Source organism: Pundamilia nyererei, unplaced genomic scaffold (genome assembly GCF_000239375.1).
Source record: "Pundamilia nyererei isolate P.nyererei 1_Seehausen unplaced genomic scaffold, PunNye1.0 scaffold00139, whole genome shotgun sequence".
Taxonomy (NCBI): Eukaryota; Metazoa; Chordata; class Actinopteri; order Cichliformes; family Cichlidae; genus Pundamilia; species Pundamilia nyererei.
Genome location: NW_005187540.1, coordinates 1,678,191 through 1,696,343, shown reverse-complemented (window position 1 = coordinate 1,696,343; position 18,153 = coordinate 1,678,191). Strand labels below are relative to the sequence as shown.

At 45.1% G+C, this 18,153-nt stretch overlaps 2 protein-coding genes across 2 annotated transcripts; one reads left to right on the top strand and one right to left on the bottom strand.

The window, feature by feature from the left end:
- Nucleotides 1–14,748, top strand: plin6 (perilipin 6). Its single transcript, XM_005744181.1, has 8 exons — nucleotides 1–59; nucleotides 2,372–2,411; nucleotides 2,748–2,946; nucleotides 3,037–3,119; nucleotides 3,778–4,015; nucleotides 5,592–5,773; nucleotides 13,167–13,433; nucleotides 13,517–14,748. Exons 1-8 carry the CDS (start codon nucleotides 4–6, stop codon nucleotides 13,925–13,927), a joined length of 1,476 nt encoding a protein of 491 aa, XP_005744238.1. The 5' UTR covers nucleotides 1–3; the 3' UTR covers nucleotides 13,928–14,748.
- A 116-nt stretch (nucleotides 14,749–14,864) lies between these two features.
- On the bottom strand, nucleotides 14,865–17,816 carry LOC102206610 (ras-like protein family member 11B). The gene is made up of 4 exons (XM_005744182.1): nucleotides 17,510–17,816; nucleotides 17,200–17,253; nucleotides 16,995–17,071; nucleotides 14,865–16,508 (listed from the first exon to the last, which is right to left on the bottom strand). The coding sequence occupies exons 1-4, from the start codon at nucleotides 17,610–17,612 to the stop codon at nucleotides 16,098–16,100; spliced, it is 645 nt and encodes a 214-aa protein (XP_005744239.1). The 5' UTR covers nucleotides 17,613–17,816; the 3' UTR covers nucleotides 14,865–16,097.
- Between the last annotated feature and the right edge of the window lie 337 nt (nucleotides 17,817–18,153).

Genomic DNA, 18,153 nt, shown 5'->3' with positions numbered 1-18,153 from the left:
TTCATGATTTTTGTCATCGTGACTCGGCTCAGCTGCTTCATCAACAGTCCTCTAATGGGGTAAGACTCTCCTGTGTGTCTGTGTTAGAGTTAAAACAGAAACTCTGTTACTGGCGCCGTGTAAAACCTGATGCTTGCAGGCACCAGAAGCTCTTCCTGAGTTTGGGACGATCAGCTCAGGACTCTGTGTGAAGTTTCCTTTCTCATCTGTGGGAAACAGCAGCTTTAAATGCTGTTTTTCATGTGTTGGCTTTGAATTCTCCATTTATTACCTGTTCTGTTCTCATACACAGCAAAATCTCCAGTGTTAAATTAACACTAGAGAGTGTCTATGTGGGTCCACTCCTCTGAGTGTTAAATACAACACTGTTGAGTGTTAAATTTACACTTTTGACAGTGTTATATGTTTAATAGTGACCCAGTCAGTTTTGAAGATTAACAAAGACTAACACTGAGCAGTGCTGGTTTTCTAACACTGGAAAATAACTGAAAATGTTAGAAATATTCCAGTGTTAGAAAACCAGCACTGCTCAGTGTTAGTCTTTGTTAATCTTCAAAACTGACTAGGTTACTTTCCACCTGTCAGACGGTTGGTGGTTTGCTCCCTGGCAAATTAACCTGCTTTACGGTTACACAAGTAGTGTTTAGAGAAAAAGTAAGTGCATGGTTAAAGAAAATGTTTCACGTTAACAAAATGACAATTTTTTAAATCATTTGGAAATAAAATGTTTATTGTGTTTGAGCATGTATTCATATCTTTGTGGGGACCAAAAACTAATAATTGACTTGAGGGGACCAACAGCGTAATGGGGACCAGAATCCTGGACGGCATTTTTACACTCAAAATGTGGTTTTAGTGTCAGAGTTACAATTAGGTTATGTTTGGGGAAAGCATTACGTCACTTAGATGCCCCCACAAGATATGAATACCCGAGTGTGTGTGTGTGTGTGTGTGTGTGTGTGTGTGTGTGTGTGTGTGTGTGTGTGTGCTGGCACACTGGAATATTCAGCCACTTTTCTTTGCCTATACAGTAACACATTTTTGTGTAATAACACTCGTACGTTCTGAATGTTTGACCGTTGCATAAGAACCAAGTTTATGTTGTGACCCCGCTCTACACTTCTGTGCGCTGTAAATCCTTTAATTTATTTATTTTCTGCGTATTGTTCATTTCTTTTCTTTAATTTAATTATTCTATTTTACTTATTTCTTTGTAGTGAAGTAAGAATCTTATTGCCCAGCGTAACCTGAGCGGTGCGGAGGACAACAAACTTCTTCATTCAAAGTTTATTGCAGATAACAGTAACTACCTTTGCTCCTTCTGAAGAAATTATGATGGGACCCTAAAAAAATTACTATGTACAATAATGGATTTCTATACATTTTACATCAGATGAAAATGTTTGTTGTAAGATTCAGATAATTATTTATTAAAGCGAGACATTTTAAATGAGAATAAGAAAGAAAAGTATTTCTTTGTGCCCCCCTCTCCCCGTTAATGTCCTACCTGCCCCCCTGGCAACACTTTGCTAGACCCGCCCCTGCACAGTTACCAGCTGTCAGCTACATAGAAAAGGATCCTGGTGTTATTTGTCTCTCAGAAACAGTTCATAACTTCCCTTCAACTCATTCATCCAGCCAGTCCAGCTATGCATGTAACCCAACTAATACCTGTGGTCACTGCTTAACTTTAACGCTGCGAAGCTGCCAATTTAGTCTACATCCCAACCCTCACCGATGGTCACAAGCTCTGGGTAGCGACCAAAGGATGAGGTCATGGATACAAATGAGTTTCGTTGGAAGAGAGTTCGGCAGAATATGGATGGATGATTTCAAATGATCCCAGTCTGAATTGTGGGATTATTTCCACTTCATCCATGTTGAGTAGTTTAAATAGACGTTGCTGAAAATCAAAAACAGCAACAAACAAATAAAGAAAAAGTCAAAAAAAGTTCCCTCATGCAGAAAACTGCAAAATACTGATTAAGTGTCTGAAATACAGAACGTTTATCTTGGTGCAATAGTTTTCCTCGTGATGTTTTTAGGTGACTTATTGAAGGTGCTTTCCATTTTCCACAGAGACGACTTGTAAAGCTGAAACTCAGATGATGCAAACTCAAGATCATTTTCTCCCTGTAAAGTCTTCACGCCGTTTCTCTGCGCTCTCGTTTTAAAGAAAGGCTTTTGTGCTGCGTCTGAGCCGCTGTGTGCTCGGCGGCTGGAGCGGATGGTGCGAAGAAAAGACGATTTTCATGCTGGCTTCGGTCGAACAGTCGTGAGCTTTGTGGAGGCTCGGCAGCTGACTGCCTCATGCTGATGTGAAGGTCGTGGAGGCGAGTCTGATCTGTGACCTCTGTTTGTTTTTTCTCAGATTTGGCGAAAGAGAAATGTCATCTCATCCAGATCATGAGGTGAGCTAAGAGCGAACATACTTAGGCTTCGCCCAAACGTTTCTCCAGCTCCTCCACAGAAGAGGAGGAAGGGATTCGATCTGTGGAAGCATGAGCAACAAATGATGAAATACAGAATGAATGGGAATAAAAGAACAACGTGATCTGTTTGTATCGATATATAAGTATGTGAAAAAGTATTTGTGAGGTGGAGGTGGGCTCGGATCATTGTCCTGCTGCATAACCTGAGGGAGCTTTAGCTCCAATGCCCAAATATTCCAGTATTCCCAGTTCCAGCTTTAAAAAACCCCATTGTAGTCCTGATGAGGTGTAACGGTTTTCCTCCTCGTGTTTCAGACCAATGCCGTCCTGAGAGCTTCCCATCTGCCTCTGGTTCGCTCAGCGTTACAGATGGTGACTTCGATGTACTCGGGGGTCAAAGCTCGCAACCGTCTGCTGGGTCTGATGGGAGGAATGGCCGAGGTCGGAGTTCGCAGCTTTTCCCAAGAGGCCATGAGACGAGCCACGCCCCTCCTGCAGAGTTTGGAGCCACAGAGTACGTGACAGCACTGCTGGCACCGTTAGCTTCATCTCACCTAATCACAGTTTCTCTGCCTCTGAATCGTGTTTGTCTTGTTCTCCACAGTCGATGCTGCCAACAGTTTTGCGCTCGTTGGTCTTGATCACCTGGAGAAAACCTATCCGATCCTGAACCAGTCAACAGACGAGGTCAGTACCTGCTACAGATGTGATGTTTCTGTTGTGGTCATGTCACAAACTTTTCTTTGCACCGCTGCCAGTTAAGGTAACGGTAAATTTCTGCACTAGAGTACGAGCGAGCAGCCAGGCTGTCGAAACAACAGGATCCAACGGAAGAAAGGCTCAGCATTGTTTTAAAAGGCTATACACGGATCATTTAAAATCGTCACCTTTATGTAAAATTAAAGTAATAAATGTAGTTTTTCCATCCAGCTTAAAGTCCTTCAGACATCACTCAAAGGATTCAGTTGTAGTTTCAGGTGTTTGTCTAGAACAGGACACCTGGGGGCAGAAATCACCTGGAGAAAGCCTCTGGGCACTTCCTGCTCAGCAGCCGACACACAGAGAGCTGCTCTGAGGAGGTGATGGAAACCAAACCTGGAGCTCAAAGAGATTCATCAGGCAGGCCCAAACAGGACTGTAGATAATTGTAAAGTGTCTCACATGCTTCAGCTGCCCCCAGGTGGTTCGTATCAGTTTGATCTCCTGCAACATTTGCAGTGTCTCTGAGCCTGTTAAAGGCTTAATGTGCAAAGACGACTCTTAAAAACCGTTTACAATGTCAGGGAAGGCTGCTGCCTGATGTTACAGGGACTTTAAATCGCTGTAAATGCCTGCCTCTGATCAGGTTATGACTCACCTGAAGGACGCCTTCTTCCTGACCCTGGATGACGTGCAGCTGTGGGTGGTGGACGGCCTGGACGCAGCTCTGGATCAGCTGGAGCGTCTGGCCGACGTAGGCCGGGTGGCTGTGCAGCAGCTGCAGAACACTCAGGTGGGCCAGGCCGCCATGTCGGGACTCGATGACGTGCTGAGTCGCGTGGAGGACGCCACCGCCTACTACCTGCCCCTCCCACCCACACTGCGTGAGTATGAGGAGGGTTGTAGTGCTCTTTGGCAAAACAGCTATTTTTCTGTAAGTCTGAGAGATTTAAGCTAATGTTGCCTCACCTGTAGTTATCGTGTTATCACACAGAAATGCATCCCTGCAGCTCATATTTCAGACGAGATTATCGAGAATCAACTTTTTTCTGTGGAAAACGTGTGTGTGAGTGTGAGTACATATCTTTGTGGGGCAAAATCCCCACAAGTTTGAAGGCATTTTTGAGACTCAAAATGTGGTTTTAGAGTCAGGGTTATGGTTAAGGTCAGGGGCTGGGAAAGCGTTATGTCGATTAGATGTCTGCACAAGATAGGAGTACTTGACACTGTGGCTGTATCCCAATTCAGGATCTGCAGCCTTAAAGGCCGCATTTCAAGGGCGATTACGTCACAGCGGCGCGCCGAAGGCTGTCCCAATTCAAAGGCTGCTCGAAATGCGGCCCTCAAATGCGTCCTTCATTTCCCTGAATTTTAAGGCTGTGGCAGTGTAGACTTCGTGGTCCCATATATCCCACAATTCATAGCGCGGCAGTCGGTGTGGAGAATTCTGCCGCAGACGGCAGGAGCGGAGCGGCCGAAGAGTAAACTGTGAAAAGTAAGTACTGAATATGGTGTCACTTATTTATGTGCAAATGTTTAATAACGAAGAACATTAAAACATTGCTGTTGGTCACATGTCGGCCAAGTTATGTGACGTTAGTGACGTTTGTACTAACTTGGTTTTAAAGCCTTTAAATATGCGCCGTTCAATAGCTGAGCTTAATCCTACAGAGAATGATCAAAGCTCGTGTAGAAAGAAACAAATGAACAAAAGATTTTCTCCATTTCTGTCAAACACAGCTGTATGATACGTTTCCAGCTGTTAGTATCATGGTTGCTAGGCAACCTGGGCAGCGCAACGGAGGCTAGACCGTCCCATTTCACAAGCCTCGCACTTCCGGCCTTAGCGGTCTTTGAGTACGCGGCCCTTGAGGATCGTTGAGGCTGCAGACCCTGAATTGGGATACAGCCTGTGTGTGCGTGTGGGATATTTTTCTGCAGAATTCAACCAGCAGAGGGAGCCGAAGCTCTGCTGACTCCCCAAACTGCTGCTGGCGACTTCAGCTCTTTATGCTGATAATAGCCAACGAACCAATCAGAGAGCAGAGTCCTCGGTGTCACATGTTGACGCCAATAACACTGAAGGTGACAGGATCAAAACCTCACTTCATGTGACACTCTGAGGAAATTTCTAGACTGAGTGTGTTTAACGTTTGTCTTTATATCTATGTGAGGCCTGGTTGGAATTTTAAAACAGCGAGGACATTTGAGCTGTGTCACGGAAAGCGTTTTTAAAATCTTCTTATTGTAGGTCAGGGGCGTCAAATGCAAGGGCCACACCAGGAAATGAGACCAGACATGAAGTTTCTGAACATGCTTTAATGTCATGTGAAATGCACGTCCTGCCCAGACTCCAGTTCAGCACGAGTTCTACAAACGTTACTTTTGATGGCTGCTTGCTGTAACCTATCTTTATGAATGCAAAGCCTTCTGCCTCTGAACGTCTCTGCCGTCCATCAGGTCAGGAATGGGAGCTGAGGGTGCAGCAGTACGAGAGTGACGACGATGGCGATGAGCCCAGTATGTGGACGAGGGTCCGCAGCCTCCTGCTGACTCTCAGCCTGCAGCTTTATCACCGCCTGATGAAGATCAGAGAGCAGCTGCAGAGAGCCGTCAGGGCGATGGGAGACGCTGCCGACAAGGTGAGAGCAAACCAAACTCCCGCAGAACTCGGTGTGTGATGTTTAACGTGAAAGGAAACACGACAGAGTTGTGGGGTTTGTTTAGGCGACCTGAATGCCAGTGAGAGAAGAAATCAGATTCATTTTAAGGTCCGGAAGACCTGGGATCTAATCCACATAAACCTAAAAGAGGAACCAAATCTAAACTAAACTACATCTAAACATGTTGGAGGATCTCAACAGTTCCCCCAACGAAATGGCAAGTCCAGAGAGCGTGAGTTCTTAGAAATTCTTTCACATACCCAGCAGACATCCTCGTGTGGACCCACTTTTGGTAGCTGTGGGTGAACTGTGGGCCCGTGTGGGCAGAAAAAACCCACACTTATCCCACGCTGACCTGAGTGGCTGTGCTCACCGCAACTTTGTCCTTTGGGGCCTCAGAAAGGGGCTTCTATGGGCACACTAGTACACTGCCCAGCTGGGGCACATCTGGACCTTATAGTGCAGGATTCATTCCATGTAATCTGAATCATATCCAGTAATTTGATTGATAAAATCAATCCCCAGCTGAGTTTGGGCTGCAGATAAATGGTAAATGGCCTGTATTTATACAGCGCTTTACTCGTCCCTAAGGACCCCAAAGCACTTTACACATCCAGTCATCCACACATTCACACACTGGTGATGAAGCTACATTGTAGCCACAGCCACCCTGGGGCGCACTGACAGAGGCGAGGCGCCGGACACTGGCGCCACCGGGCCCTCTGACCACCACCAGTAGGCAACGGGTGAAGTGTCTTGCCCAAGGACACAACGACCGAGACTGTCCAAGCCGGGGCTCGAACCGGCAACCTTCCGATTACAAGACGAACTCCCAACTCTTGAGCCACGATTGCCTCAAGAGTTGGGATAAAAGTATAACAACTTGGACGTAGCTTCCAGGTCCTGTCTTCTGACTTATGACCAGCAGGGGGCGATATCTATGATCTCCTAGCTTCTCTGGGCTCGGTCGCGTGTTTCACATGATACTGAATAAAAGTTTTAGACAGTTTTGTAAACATTGCGTATTTTAAGACTCACAAAGGAGGATTATCGAACAACAACAACAGCCAACAACCTCGAAGTTTGATGGTCCCATCGATTTAAAACACCACGAAGGCGATGATGAAAAAACACATCACAAGGTCAAAAAACAGGACTTCAGGACCCTGGGGCTGATGTCACCAGAGGAATTAAAACGTTTAAACCTTTTCTAATGATGATGATGATGATAAGTATCTGTCAGTCACACTTTCCAGGGTTTTACTTTAAACCTGTCTTTATGTTTGAATGTGAGGAACTGACTGTGACAGTCACACTTTAAAAATACAAACAAAAGTCCTCATAATTATGACGAGCACATGAGGAAATATGTCCACCTGGGCCAAACTAAACTGCACGTTTCTGTGTCCTGAGATAATTTGAGTCCAGTGTGTTCTCGTTTTGTTGTTAATGTTAGTTTCAGTTATTTAGCCTCCTAAGACCCGAACTCTTCCACAGCAGCATTTTTAATTTCTCTTTGATATTTGGGCTGATTGAGTCCTGATGAATGTAAAAACAAAGAATTAGCAGATTTTTTTTTTGCCTAATTTTTGTTTCTAACAAAAATAAGAGCCACATATGAGGAAATTCATTTTAAATTTTGATAGAAGAGTAGCATATAATGTCCTCGTAAGTGGACATCAGGCCCTTGTAGAGCAAAATTGAGTATTTTGGTCTAAATAACCCAAAATGTGATGTCAACATATGTGGACGCAGGTCCTAGGAGGTTAAAGCTTTCAGTTTTCTGTGTTATTTTTAGTAGTGTTCACCTTTGACTCGTCCTCCTCAGTTTATCCTAAAACCCCCACGTTTCTCCTCCCAGCAGCTTTTATGACTCTCAGACTGGGACCAGCGTTTATCGCTGAGAGGCGGCGGCAGCAAGCTCTTCCCTAAAACAAACGTTTCTGTCATTTTCACCATGATAGAAATCTTCTGCCGTCCAGAACAAACAAACGAGGAGACGTGAAGCAGCTGCTGTAAGACGAGTGGTCTCGTTTATCTAGCTCTGTGAGGACCAGTTTAAAAATGAAAGCAAATTAGCCCAACACACAGGTCTGTCTGAGGGTTCAGAGGTCGACACGCGAAGTTTCCGATACAAAAGTCCAACCTGTTCAAAGTGTCTTTCTTTTCTTTTTATCCAATTCAACATAAAATATCCAATAAACCTGAAGAAACATGATTCAGAAGTGACTGTGCAAACCAATGAAACCATCCCAGAAGCTGTGGGATGAAACTGCACTTAAAATGGGACGTAAGACATTAAAAAACACCTCATGCACGCCTGACAAGTCAGAAATGTTCCAACTTAAGAATCTTGGAACATTTTGGCCAGTTTATCCAGAAAGTCCTAAAACTGAGCACATAGAAACCTGAACAACAGCCCTACAAACTGAAATATGAAACGTCAGGATAAGAGCTGCAGGATGTTTCTCAGACACCTACATGTGTGCTCATTACACCTGGGAGCGCCAAAGTGTGTGTGTGTGTGTGTGTTGGCGGCAGCTACGTGACTGGACACACACACACATCAGACTCAGTTTGATCGAGTACAGATTAGCGTTGTTATGTGAGCAGATAAATTGAGAAGAATTTTAAACGAGAAGAATCCAAAGAAAGAAAACGTGACTCGACACTAAAACATGAATGAAAGCAATGGGAGGAAGCTCCAGCCTGCTTGGTGCAGGTGTTGCAGGCACACCTGTATTCACGGCGCTGTAATGACAACAGGAAACGGCTCATAAAGACATCTCCGAGGTCACTTTGACTTTGGCCTCCAGGCCTCACGTGTAAATGTTTTTTAGGGTGTGGATGAGAACAGAAAATAAATATCAGCGTCAGTTTAGATGTCCTGCTGTTAAAGAAAACACAAGTGTTCTCTGAATAGCGAGGGATGGATTGATGGCACACAGATGGGAGTCTCCTGCCTTCGGGAAAATGAGCTCCATTAAAGATAAATGGATGTGCTTCCTCAGCAGACGGCTGTAATCTAAGCGGAGCTCGCTGCCTACGTGCCGCGTGGAGCGTCTGAGCTGATGGGGCGATAACGGCCGAGTGTGGCCTGCTCAGACTCACGGCCTCAGCTTGTTTAAAACATCATCAGCGACATGCAGAGCGACACAGATCTACATCATGATATCCAGCCTCTGCCCTCAAAGTGCACAATGAGAAGTTTATCTGTGGGTGATTTTAACTGTATTTCACAGATGCAACCTGTTACTTTACGCTCTCACTGAGACACACTCATTACACTACACTCAGTGTTTGTACAGTAGCAGCTTTTGTAGCGTTGCCTCTACAGGACAGTTTAAATCACAAGTGCAGACTGTCAGCGTCACTTCAAGGAGTTTACAATTTGTCATGAATTGTTCTGGACTTTCATTCATTTTTATGTACAATAACTGGACAGACTAACTTTAATTTTAAGGACTGGTTTAACTACTTTAATACTAGTCAGTCTAAACTGTGAGGCGCTTTCACCTGCTGCCATGCATGCCCACGCCATCACCCTGCTGGTGTCTGCTTCAGCTCATGAGCTCTTTCTCTGCTTCTGCTTTTCCCATCGTTCAGCTCCAACTTCATCTTGGTTTCTGTGCCGGCTTTTTTTCTGGCTAATCCAAGTTTTCCTAAGTCGGGTCTGTCCTTCTTGTTCTTCAGTGGAGCGCAGTCTATCGTAAACTCTGTATTTCCACTCATGTCCTGATTCAGACCTCATCATCGGCGTTCTTCACTCGCTCACATGTTGTGCAGAGGTTTTCTTAAACAAGGAAAGACGTCTGCACCACGATTTGTCTCCTGTGTGTTTCAGACCTTTCAGTGTTGCTGATCCCGTTGGTGGATTCCTTCTTTTTGAGACTTTTTAAGCAGATTGTGGATTTTTGCTGTTCTTATTTTGGTTTAATTTTGGTTTTTCATGGTAATAATGGCCACCTTCACTTCAACTGCCTGTCAGTCAATTGTTTAAGTGCCTTTAAACTCAGGAGTTTAGATCATTCCTAAACCATTAATGCAATTTTATCTTTAATGCAAATGATAATTCGCACTCAAAACACATCTTGATATTCATATCTTCTACTTTCAAGATCAGGCTTCAAACTTTCCTTTTTGCTAAAGCATATAGTTAGGGCTGGATCAGGTGACCCTGAATCCTCCCTTAGTTATGCTGCAATAGACGTAGGCTGCCGGGGGATTCCCATGATGCATTGAGTTTTTCTTCACTCACTATGTGTTAACAGACCTCTCTGCATTGAATCATATCTGTTATTAACCTCTGTCTCTCTTCCACAGCATGTCTTTATCCTGTCTTCCTTCTCTCACCCCAACCAATCACAGCAGATGGCCCCGCCCCTCCCTGAGCCTGATTCTGCCGGAGGTTTCTTCCTGTTAAAAGGGAGTTTTTCCTTCCCACTGTCGCCAAAGTGCTGCTCATAGGGGGTCATATGATTGTTGGGTTTGTCTCTGTATGTAGTATTGTAGGATCTACCTGACATTATAAAGCACCCTGAGGTGACTTTTGTTGTAATTTGGCGCTGTATAAATAAAAATAAATTGAATCTTTGTTGGGACCAAAATGATATGAATACCCGACGTGTGTGTGTGTGTAAAGATGCACACAGAGGATTGTGAAGTTATTTGAATGAAAGGCAGAAACGTGACAATGTTTGTCTAGATTGTGTTTGTGCATTATGTCGTCCTGATCACTGAGCCAAACACTGACTGCGCCCAGTGTTATTGTAGGTCTCTATCTTACCGTATAAAACGCCTTGAGGCGTCTGTTGTTGTGATTTGGTTTTATAAAATCAAACTGATTGAATTAGACCTGCTGCTGAAGCTCCACGTGTTGCTGCTTTGATAGCACCATTACTGCGTGCAGCACCACGGGAAAGCAAAGACCTTCACAGTTTTGGTGCAGCCTTCTGAACTGAAGCATCGTGATTCACCGCATGCAGTAGAAGTAGTGAGGAGCGATAAAACGAGTTGGATGCCCTAAAATGTTTCAGCTCTTTGAGTTTTAATGAGTCTTTTATCAAAAGCATCTTTGGTGTGAGGAAACACTGAACTCTATCCTTTCCACTGTGAAACATGAAAGGCTTCTGTGGTGTTTTTACTTCACCAGTGAGCAGTTTGTTTCTTCTTGCTGGTATCTGGGCGTGCTGTGAAAGGCACGTCGCAGTGACCCTGCAAAAGCCTCTCATCTCCTCCACAGTGTGACTTATAAGCACAGGCTGGTCACATTTCTGAGGCTCGGCTGTGGGCGCAGCCGTCCTGTTTCATTCAGACTAATGAGGACGTGTCTCTGCAGGTGAGCTGGTCAACATGTTGTTGTGTCAGCAGCAATCAGCCGCCTCATTAGCCTGTCGCTGTGCGCTCACGTGTTCAAGTGGCTGTTTGTCAGCAGCACAGAAGGTCACGGTCTCAGTTTGACCCAAATACCCGAACCCCAAATTTCCCAGGACAGACCTGAGAACATTTTGTATTCGGAGAGAAAAACAACAATCTCTGCGTAAATATCTCGTTACGCATCCTGGCTTGTCTCTGATTGGTCGGCTGATGCTCAGTCAGCTGTCACTCCAATAAACAGGACCAAAGACTGGAAGCATAAATTCCAAAATGTTCCTCCTGCTGTTTATTTTTAGCACCACTTGCTTTTCTCCCAACTTTTTTGCTGCGAATACTTTTCATGAAATAGTAAAGTATCTCAGTTCGAATATGAGTTTATGAGATGTGCAAATTATTGCATTCATTCTTTGTTTACATTTTACACAGCATCCAAACTTATCTGCAGTTTGTGTTGTATGTATGTTATATGCAATTACATTGGCCCAAATCTAAATTAGACAGAGTTTTGTCTCTCGGTGAGCCCTGAGTGTTTAACCTGCAGAGACGAAGTAAATGCAGACGAGGCAAGGAAGAGGAAAAGGGAGCGCAGAAGGAAAGCAGCAAGTATAAAAGAGAAGGTGGCGAGGGAAGTAAGAAAAATGAGAAAGGAAATGATGTTTCACATGATGGGATGGAAGGTTGTCTGTGTGTGCGGCTACTGCAGGTAGGGGAAAATCTAGACAGTGTGGAGTGAACGTCGGACAGGAAACAATCAGTGTCCTGATGTATAATTACACTTTGATCCTTTTCCTTTCAAGTAAGTGATGCAGATTGTTGCTGTGAGCCTTTCTGGAGTGAGGCAAACAAACATAATTCCTCTTATTACTGAACTTTCATCCACATAATGCAGTGTTGCCACGAGTTTACAGGCAGGCGAAATAAATGAATGGATGTTTTTATCATCTAAGAGCCCAAATTCCAGGTTTGAAGCTGTTGCTTATGGACCAGATTACGTGTCACTGTGATCCTGAAACAAGATATTTTTTATTCGTTTATAGTCTTCAAAAGAAGTATTCAGCTGGAGGCGTGGTTCTTCTAAATACCAGCACAAACTGGAGTCCTTTCACATGTGAGTGTAGTTAATTCAGTGCTTTTCCTCCACAAAATAAATGCATCACTGATTACATTTGGGGACGTGTGACAGACGGGCCCTCATCTCATTCCTGCTGTTCCTGCCGTCTTTGTTCCTGAGCAATCCCTCCTCACGCGTTGCTTTCTGTGTCCTCACGTGTCGCTCTGCTTCCAGCTGGTGCCGGTCCAATTTTTCTCCCCCGTTGTGTCCCAGAAAATTTGCTGTCTCCGTAAACTCCGAGAGGTTTACGGAGAGTTTATGCCAACGAAAAGACACGAGTGTCCCAGTTCGGGTATGGCACTCACTTATTACAGATTTAAGGAAAGTGCAGGGAGGCCCCACTGAACAGTAACACAGTATTTCACTACACAGATCAGAATTCATCACCGGGGTAAAGGAACTCAATCAAGCTGTTTGCGAACTTTCTTCATAATAACACCAAAAACTAAATCCTGGAGATCCTCGGGTACTGTGATCTGTTCCCAGATGGTGTTGCATGTTTGATCCACCTTCTCATTGATCCAGGCTTGGAACTGGGACTGGGAATAGCTTATGACCCCATGAGGTTGGGTTTGTGTCTCCTCCTGGTCTCAGAATTGTTGAATGTGTTAGCCATGCATAGGTCCATTGCACCTGTCCATGATGGGTCATGTTTAGGCTACTAACAGATACATATATGTGTTTACTGTAAAAAAAAGCTGTAAGGAATTCTGGTTTATGTGACAGAAAAGTTAAAGGAGGTGAAAAGACAGAAGCTGAAGAACAAAGCAGCTAGAGGAGTGAAAAAGTCGAATTCTTCTGAGTTCATTCACCATTTGAGTAAGTTTACTGCTGAAGAGACACAAGATTCATGGATGTTCTAACAACAGCACCTGTTCCCTGCAGGTTGGTCTGCTTCGGGTCCTCAAGTTGTCCGGTGACCTGCTGCAATTCCTGCAGGGCCTCCTGGTGGCGCTGGTGTACCAAGCAGAGGCCCTCAGAGAGGCCTCTCTGAATGCGGTCAGAGTTCGGGCGACCATGTTGGCAGAGCTGCGTGTGGTTCGTCTGGTCCGAGGAGTACCCCTCCAAATCCAGGAGCTGCTTCAAGAGCTGAGGGAAGTGGCCAAGATCATCCTTCAGTTCGTGTTCAACACCACACCACTTTACAACATGGTGAGTAGAAAGCACCTGCAACACACCTGTAACACACCTGAGACATGTCGGGATTTCCAACTCCACTCCCCATTTGTTTTCAGCTACAGAAGCCATCTCCTCAGGAGGTGGAGGAATTCTTGAACCAAGAGGAGCTTGTATCCGACAACTCGTCTCGTCGTGGCTCCAGTAACAGCCTCTTCCTGAAGGCCATGGACGGCCGTCCTCGCCGCCGCCGGAGCCTGTACTCCCGCGCTGCACGAGGTTCCGGGGGTCCTGTGAGCCCCGACCCAACTAATGGCTGTCGTCGCTCGAGTCTAAAGGAGCCCCAAGCCGCAGAGGTGGAGGGCACGCCCCTCCCTTCCGAAGGCGCCGCCCTTCGACGGCCATCTGCCGCCGAGCTGCTCCTCGCCCCGCTCAAACAGTTCGTCTCCCAGAGCCAGAAGGCCTTCGAGTACCTGACCCCCAACTCCTCCGAAAATGCTGCCAACGCTACAGAAACAACCGACTCCTAAACACCACGCTGAGGTTTGACCCCACCGACCGCGGCCTTTGACCCCGACCCCCGAGCGATTACAGCCGGCCACCTCAGTCCTGGATGATCAGACGAACCTGCCTCAGCTGCTGCTGGTTTGTGCGTTCGTGTTCAGCCGCAAAGCTGCCACCAAATTATCATTTGATCGCTGACGCCGTTCTCGCTGTGGACAGGCAGCAACATGCAAAACCTACAAGAGCTTTCCTAAAGGAGGTTTTTAAGACAGAAGAAATAAAAAAGGGCCCAAGACCGATTCGTGTGGGAAGCCTCCCAAAAAACACCGTCACATGAATCTAGAGTATCAGCCTGCATCAATGTAATTCCAGAGAAAACTCTGTCATTAGGTTTAATTGGGTTTAATGTCGAGCCACAAAGTCCCAAATAATCCCAGATCTGTTTCACATTTAGCAGAAAATGTTCTATATTTATTTCACAATTCTTTCCAATATGTTAAATGTATGCTGTTCATAATCTGCTTTGCTTTGTAGAAGAAGCAAGAAGCCTTTAGCCACATTTCATAACCTTTTTCCAGTCACAGAGTTGATGAGATGTGACTGAAAGCGGTTTTGTTTTTTTGGTCAACGTGCAGCTTGGTTATGATGTTATTTTGTGTTTTGCTCCTGATAATCAAGCACTGATGCAAAGTAGTGATGAAGGCTCTGTGTTGTTGGTTGGAGATGTGTGGATGGGTTTGATACCAAGACTTGTTGGGTAGACGAATGTTCGCCAAGTTCTGAACTTTATTATGTAAAAAAGACAGATGCAGCAGAATCTAGTCAAAGTGATCAGCGGTGGTTGTAATTGTCCAAAATATCGAGCACTTTGAAATATTTCACGTTTAAACCTGTCAGGAAGTGACCCGTTTTATTTGGACAGAAATTTGCTGAAACTCATTTAATCTCTTTTAATTAATATAGTTTTGATAATTTAGAAGTTATCATTGGTTTTATGGTTGTCACTCTTGTCTGTATGAAACCACTTATGTAAACGATGATCTGAAAGTGTTTCTGACTGAGCCACAAGTTCAAATAAAAGCTTCGTCAAACCTCAGAGGACTGAACAGTGACTTTGGTTCATGTTGTTTATTCAGGTTTGAATTTCAGGGGGAAAACGTTTCTGTACAACACTGATATGAATAAATAGATTTATGTACAAAAAGAAACATTCATTTTACAGTACAGATAGGTTCTTTTGTTCTCATATCCCAGATAGCTGGGTCAGCTGACGGCGGGCCACTCGTTCATCCAGGAGCTAAAAACAGACTGAACCCAGCATTCCTGCAGGTCCATGATGGTGTAAGTTTAGTGTCTGGAGAACCCGATAACCTGTTTGAAATCACAGCCAGAAAAAACGCTGATCGTCAGTCAGTGAGCGAGTTCACATCTAAACCAGTTTTTTAATCCAACAGAAATGTAAGTAGCTGATGAATTAAAGACGTCCGTCTGACACACAACTTTCCGACATTCCCACCAGGCTGCAGAGTCCTGATGATTTCAGATGTTTCAAGGGGAACTCGAGAATTTGTTGAGCTTTTAAAATATTTTCTGAAACAATGCAAATTTAGTGCATGCTTGCTACCTTAGCGTGCTAAAGACTACACACGAGGCTAATGCTACAGTCAGTGTTTTTACACGTTTGGTCACAAACCAAAGAATGGAGCGTATAATGTCGGCCCTATTACAACACTATTGGTTCGATAGAATGGTTACCAGAATTTAATCAGAGGAGGTTACGTGACTGAAGTCAGTCGGGTTCACGCTCTTCGGTGCTGGAAGAGTTCGTCAGCTCATCGGATGGAAGAGCATCCTGCCTGTGCGGCTAATGGAAAAGTCAGAGGACCACCTGTGTAATTAGGATTCATCCTCTGAGGAAGAAACTTCGTGTCAGTGTCTGATAAGTGCCGAGATATTCATCGCCTCTCTGCTAGCTGAGCTAAAGGTCTTCAGCTCCAGCCGCCCCTCTTTATTCTGAAACAACTTTTCTCTGACCAGCTTTACCGTCGACCTTCCAACAAAGAATCGTTCTCTCAACCTCCTCAGCCCGTCTCGTATCTGACCTTTGACTTCACTCAGGAGGCATCTGACAGGAAATTCTCGCCCTGACGTTTTCATCTCATCAGAATGAGCAAAAACAACCTTTGCATGTTGAGTCTACTCCGCCCGTTTCTTTGCAAACACTGCAGACACGCTCCTGACGATCCCTCGGACGCCGGCCATGCTTTTTCTTATAGCTCGCGTCTCTTTCACGAGGTCGACCAGGCGGTGAAACACCAGCAGGACGCCGTGGTACGTCTCCGCCGCGGACACCTCGAAGAAGCCACACTGTTGGGACAGGGCGAGCAACCGTCCCTCCTCGCCAGAGACGCTGCGGTGCCGCTGCAGGTCGCGTTTGTTTGCCACGATGATGATGGGGACAGAGGACGGCTTCCTGCTTCGACGTATCTGCTGCAGCTGCTGCTGGACAACGTCGAAGCTGCTGCGATCACACATGTTGTAGACGAGGATCATCCCGTCAGCCCACTGCAGCTGTTTGTCGCTGACGGATGAACTCTTCTCTCCGGGCTGTAGAGAAAGCAAACGCACAAACTCTAAAATTCATGCTCACATCATTATTTATGGTGTTAATATGCAAATTTATGCAAAAAGGTTCCCCAAACGAATCTGTCGAACTAAACTAACCACACGCTCGATATAAACGATTGGTCCTCAGTCTGCATTCTGTCTATTGACCATCAGGGGGCGACTCTTCTGACGTTCCTTGGTATAGAGCTCTATTGGAGACACTTGACCTATGACCTTAGCAAACACTTTCCCCATGTTTATTTTATTAATCATGTTTATCTCAGATTTAAGATGCCCTTTAATCACCATGGATACTGATGTGTGGTACCCGCTCCATCTTTAGCACTGGTGTCTAATATATTTTTTAAATCTGTTTGCTCAGCCACAATTTGGGAACCAAAAAGGTGTTTTAATATAAAGGATCACATTTTAAAGAGCTGGAAATACACCTGTGTGTGTGCGAGGTGCAGCCAGGTGGAGACCTACCTGTGCATACTGAGAGTCCCAGATGTTGAAGCAGATCTCCTGCCCATCAATTCTGTCAACTCGGCTGTAAACTGACTCTGAAAGAACGCGAGATAAAGGGGAAGCGTGAATAAATATTCATAGTACTGACACTGAATAATGATTTCGAACAGTCGGAGCATGTGAACACACACGTTCTCTCTGACTGAACAGACAGAGCTCTCACCGATGTCGCCGTACTCGCTGATGAATCTCCTGGTCAGAAATCTGACGGTGAGAGCTGCACAGAGAGAAAAGATCATTAGATCAAAGAAAACACTGCAAAGTAAAAACAGAAATCAGAACATTGAAATATGTTCATAGATGACTACAGAGCTGCTTCCTCTGAGCAACATTTGAGCTAGAAAACTAGAAATGAAGTGAAAATACGAGAAGAGAAACATAAAGAGGAGGATATTTCTAACGAATCAACATGAAAATGTTCTGTAAGCAAAGGTGAAATATTCTGGAAATGAGCCAGTTTGATCTTTACTCACCGGACTTGCCGACATTGTGAGCTCCGAGCAGCAGGATGTTCACCTCCACCCTCTGCTGGTTCCCCTCCATCGCCTCCATACGACTTTTCTCCTGTACCACCATCAGGAATCAGTTCAGGTTTGCTGACAATAGATGCCAAAGATCTGGAGGCGCCGCTTCAGATCGCCGGTTTATGTACCCCGTGTGGGCGGGGCTTCGGAGCTGTGAGTCACAGCCCAGTCGGACTGCAGCCCGTGCTTGGTGGAGGGTCTTATCTGGAGTCTTATTACAGCAGTAACGAGGCAGATATGGAGGCAGATATGAGCATCTTTGTGTACGTGCTTGTGTCGGTGTCTTTTTGAGGGTATTTCAGGGCTTTCACTAATTGTGGGAACATTTTAGGACATTTTTGCACCACTCTGATTGGTGGGTGGGGGTGGGAGTGGGGTGGTGGTGATATAATGACCTTTCTCTGTTGTTTACAACCTTTCTGCTCTTATACCATCTGACCTGTTTTGAAGTGAGGGGACATTGAGGGCGTGTCTCTGTCTCATTTTTCAGTTATTGGGACATTTTTGCATCGTGTGAAAATCTGCAGATTTGTGCAGCTGGGTTGGTCTCAGTGGGGAAAGACTATGTGCTGCAGAGCGCGTCGATTAAACGA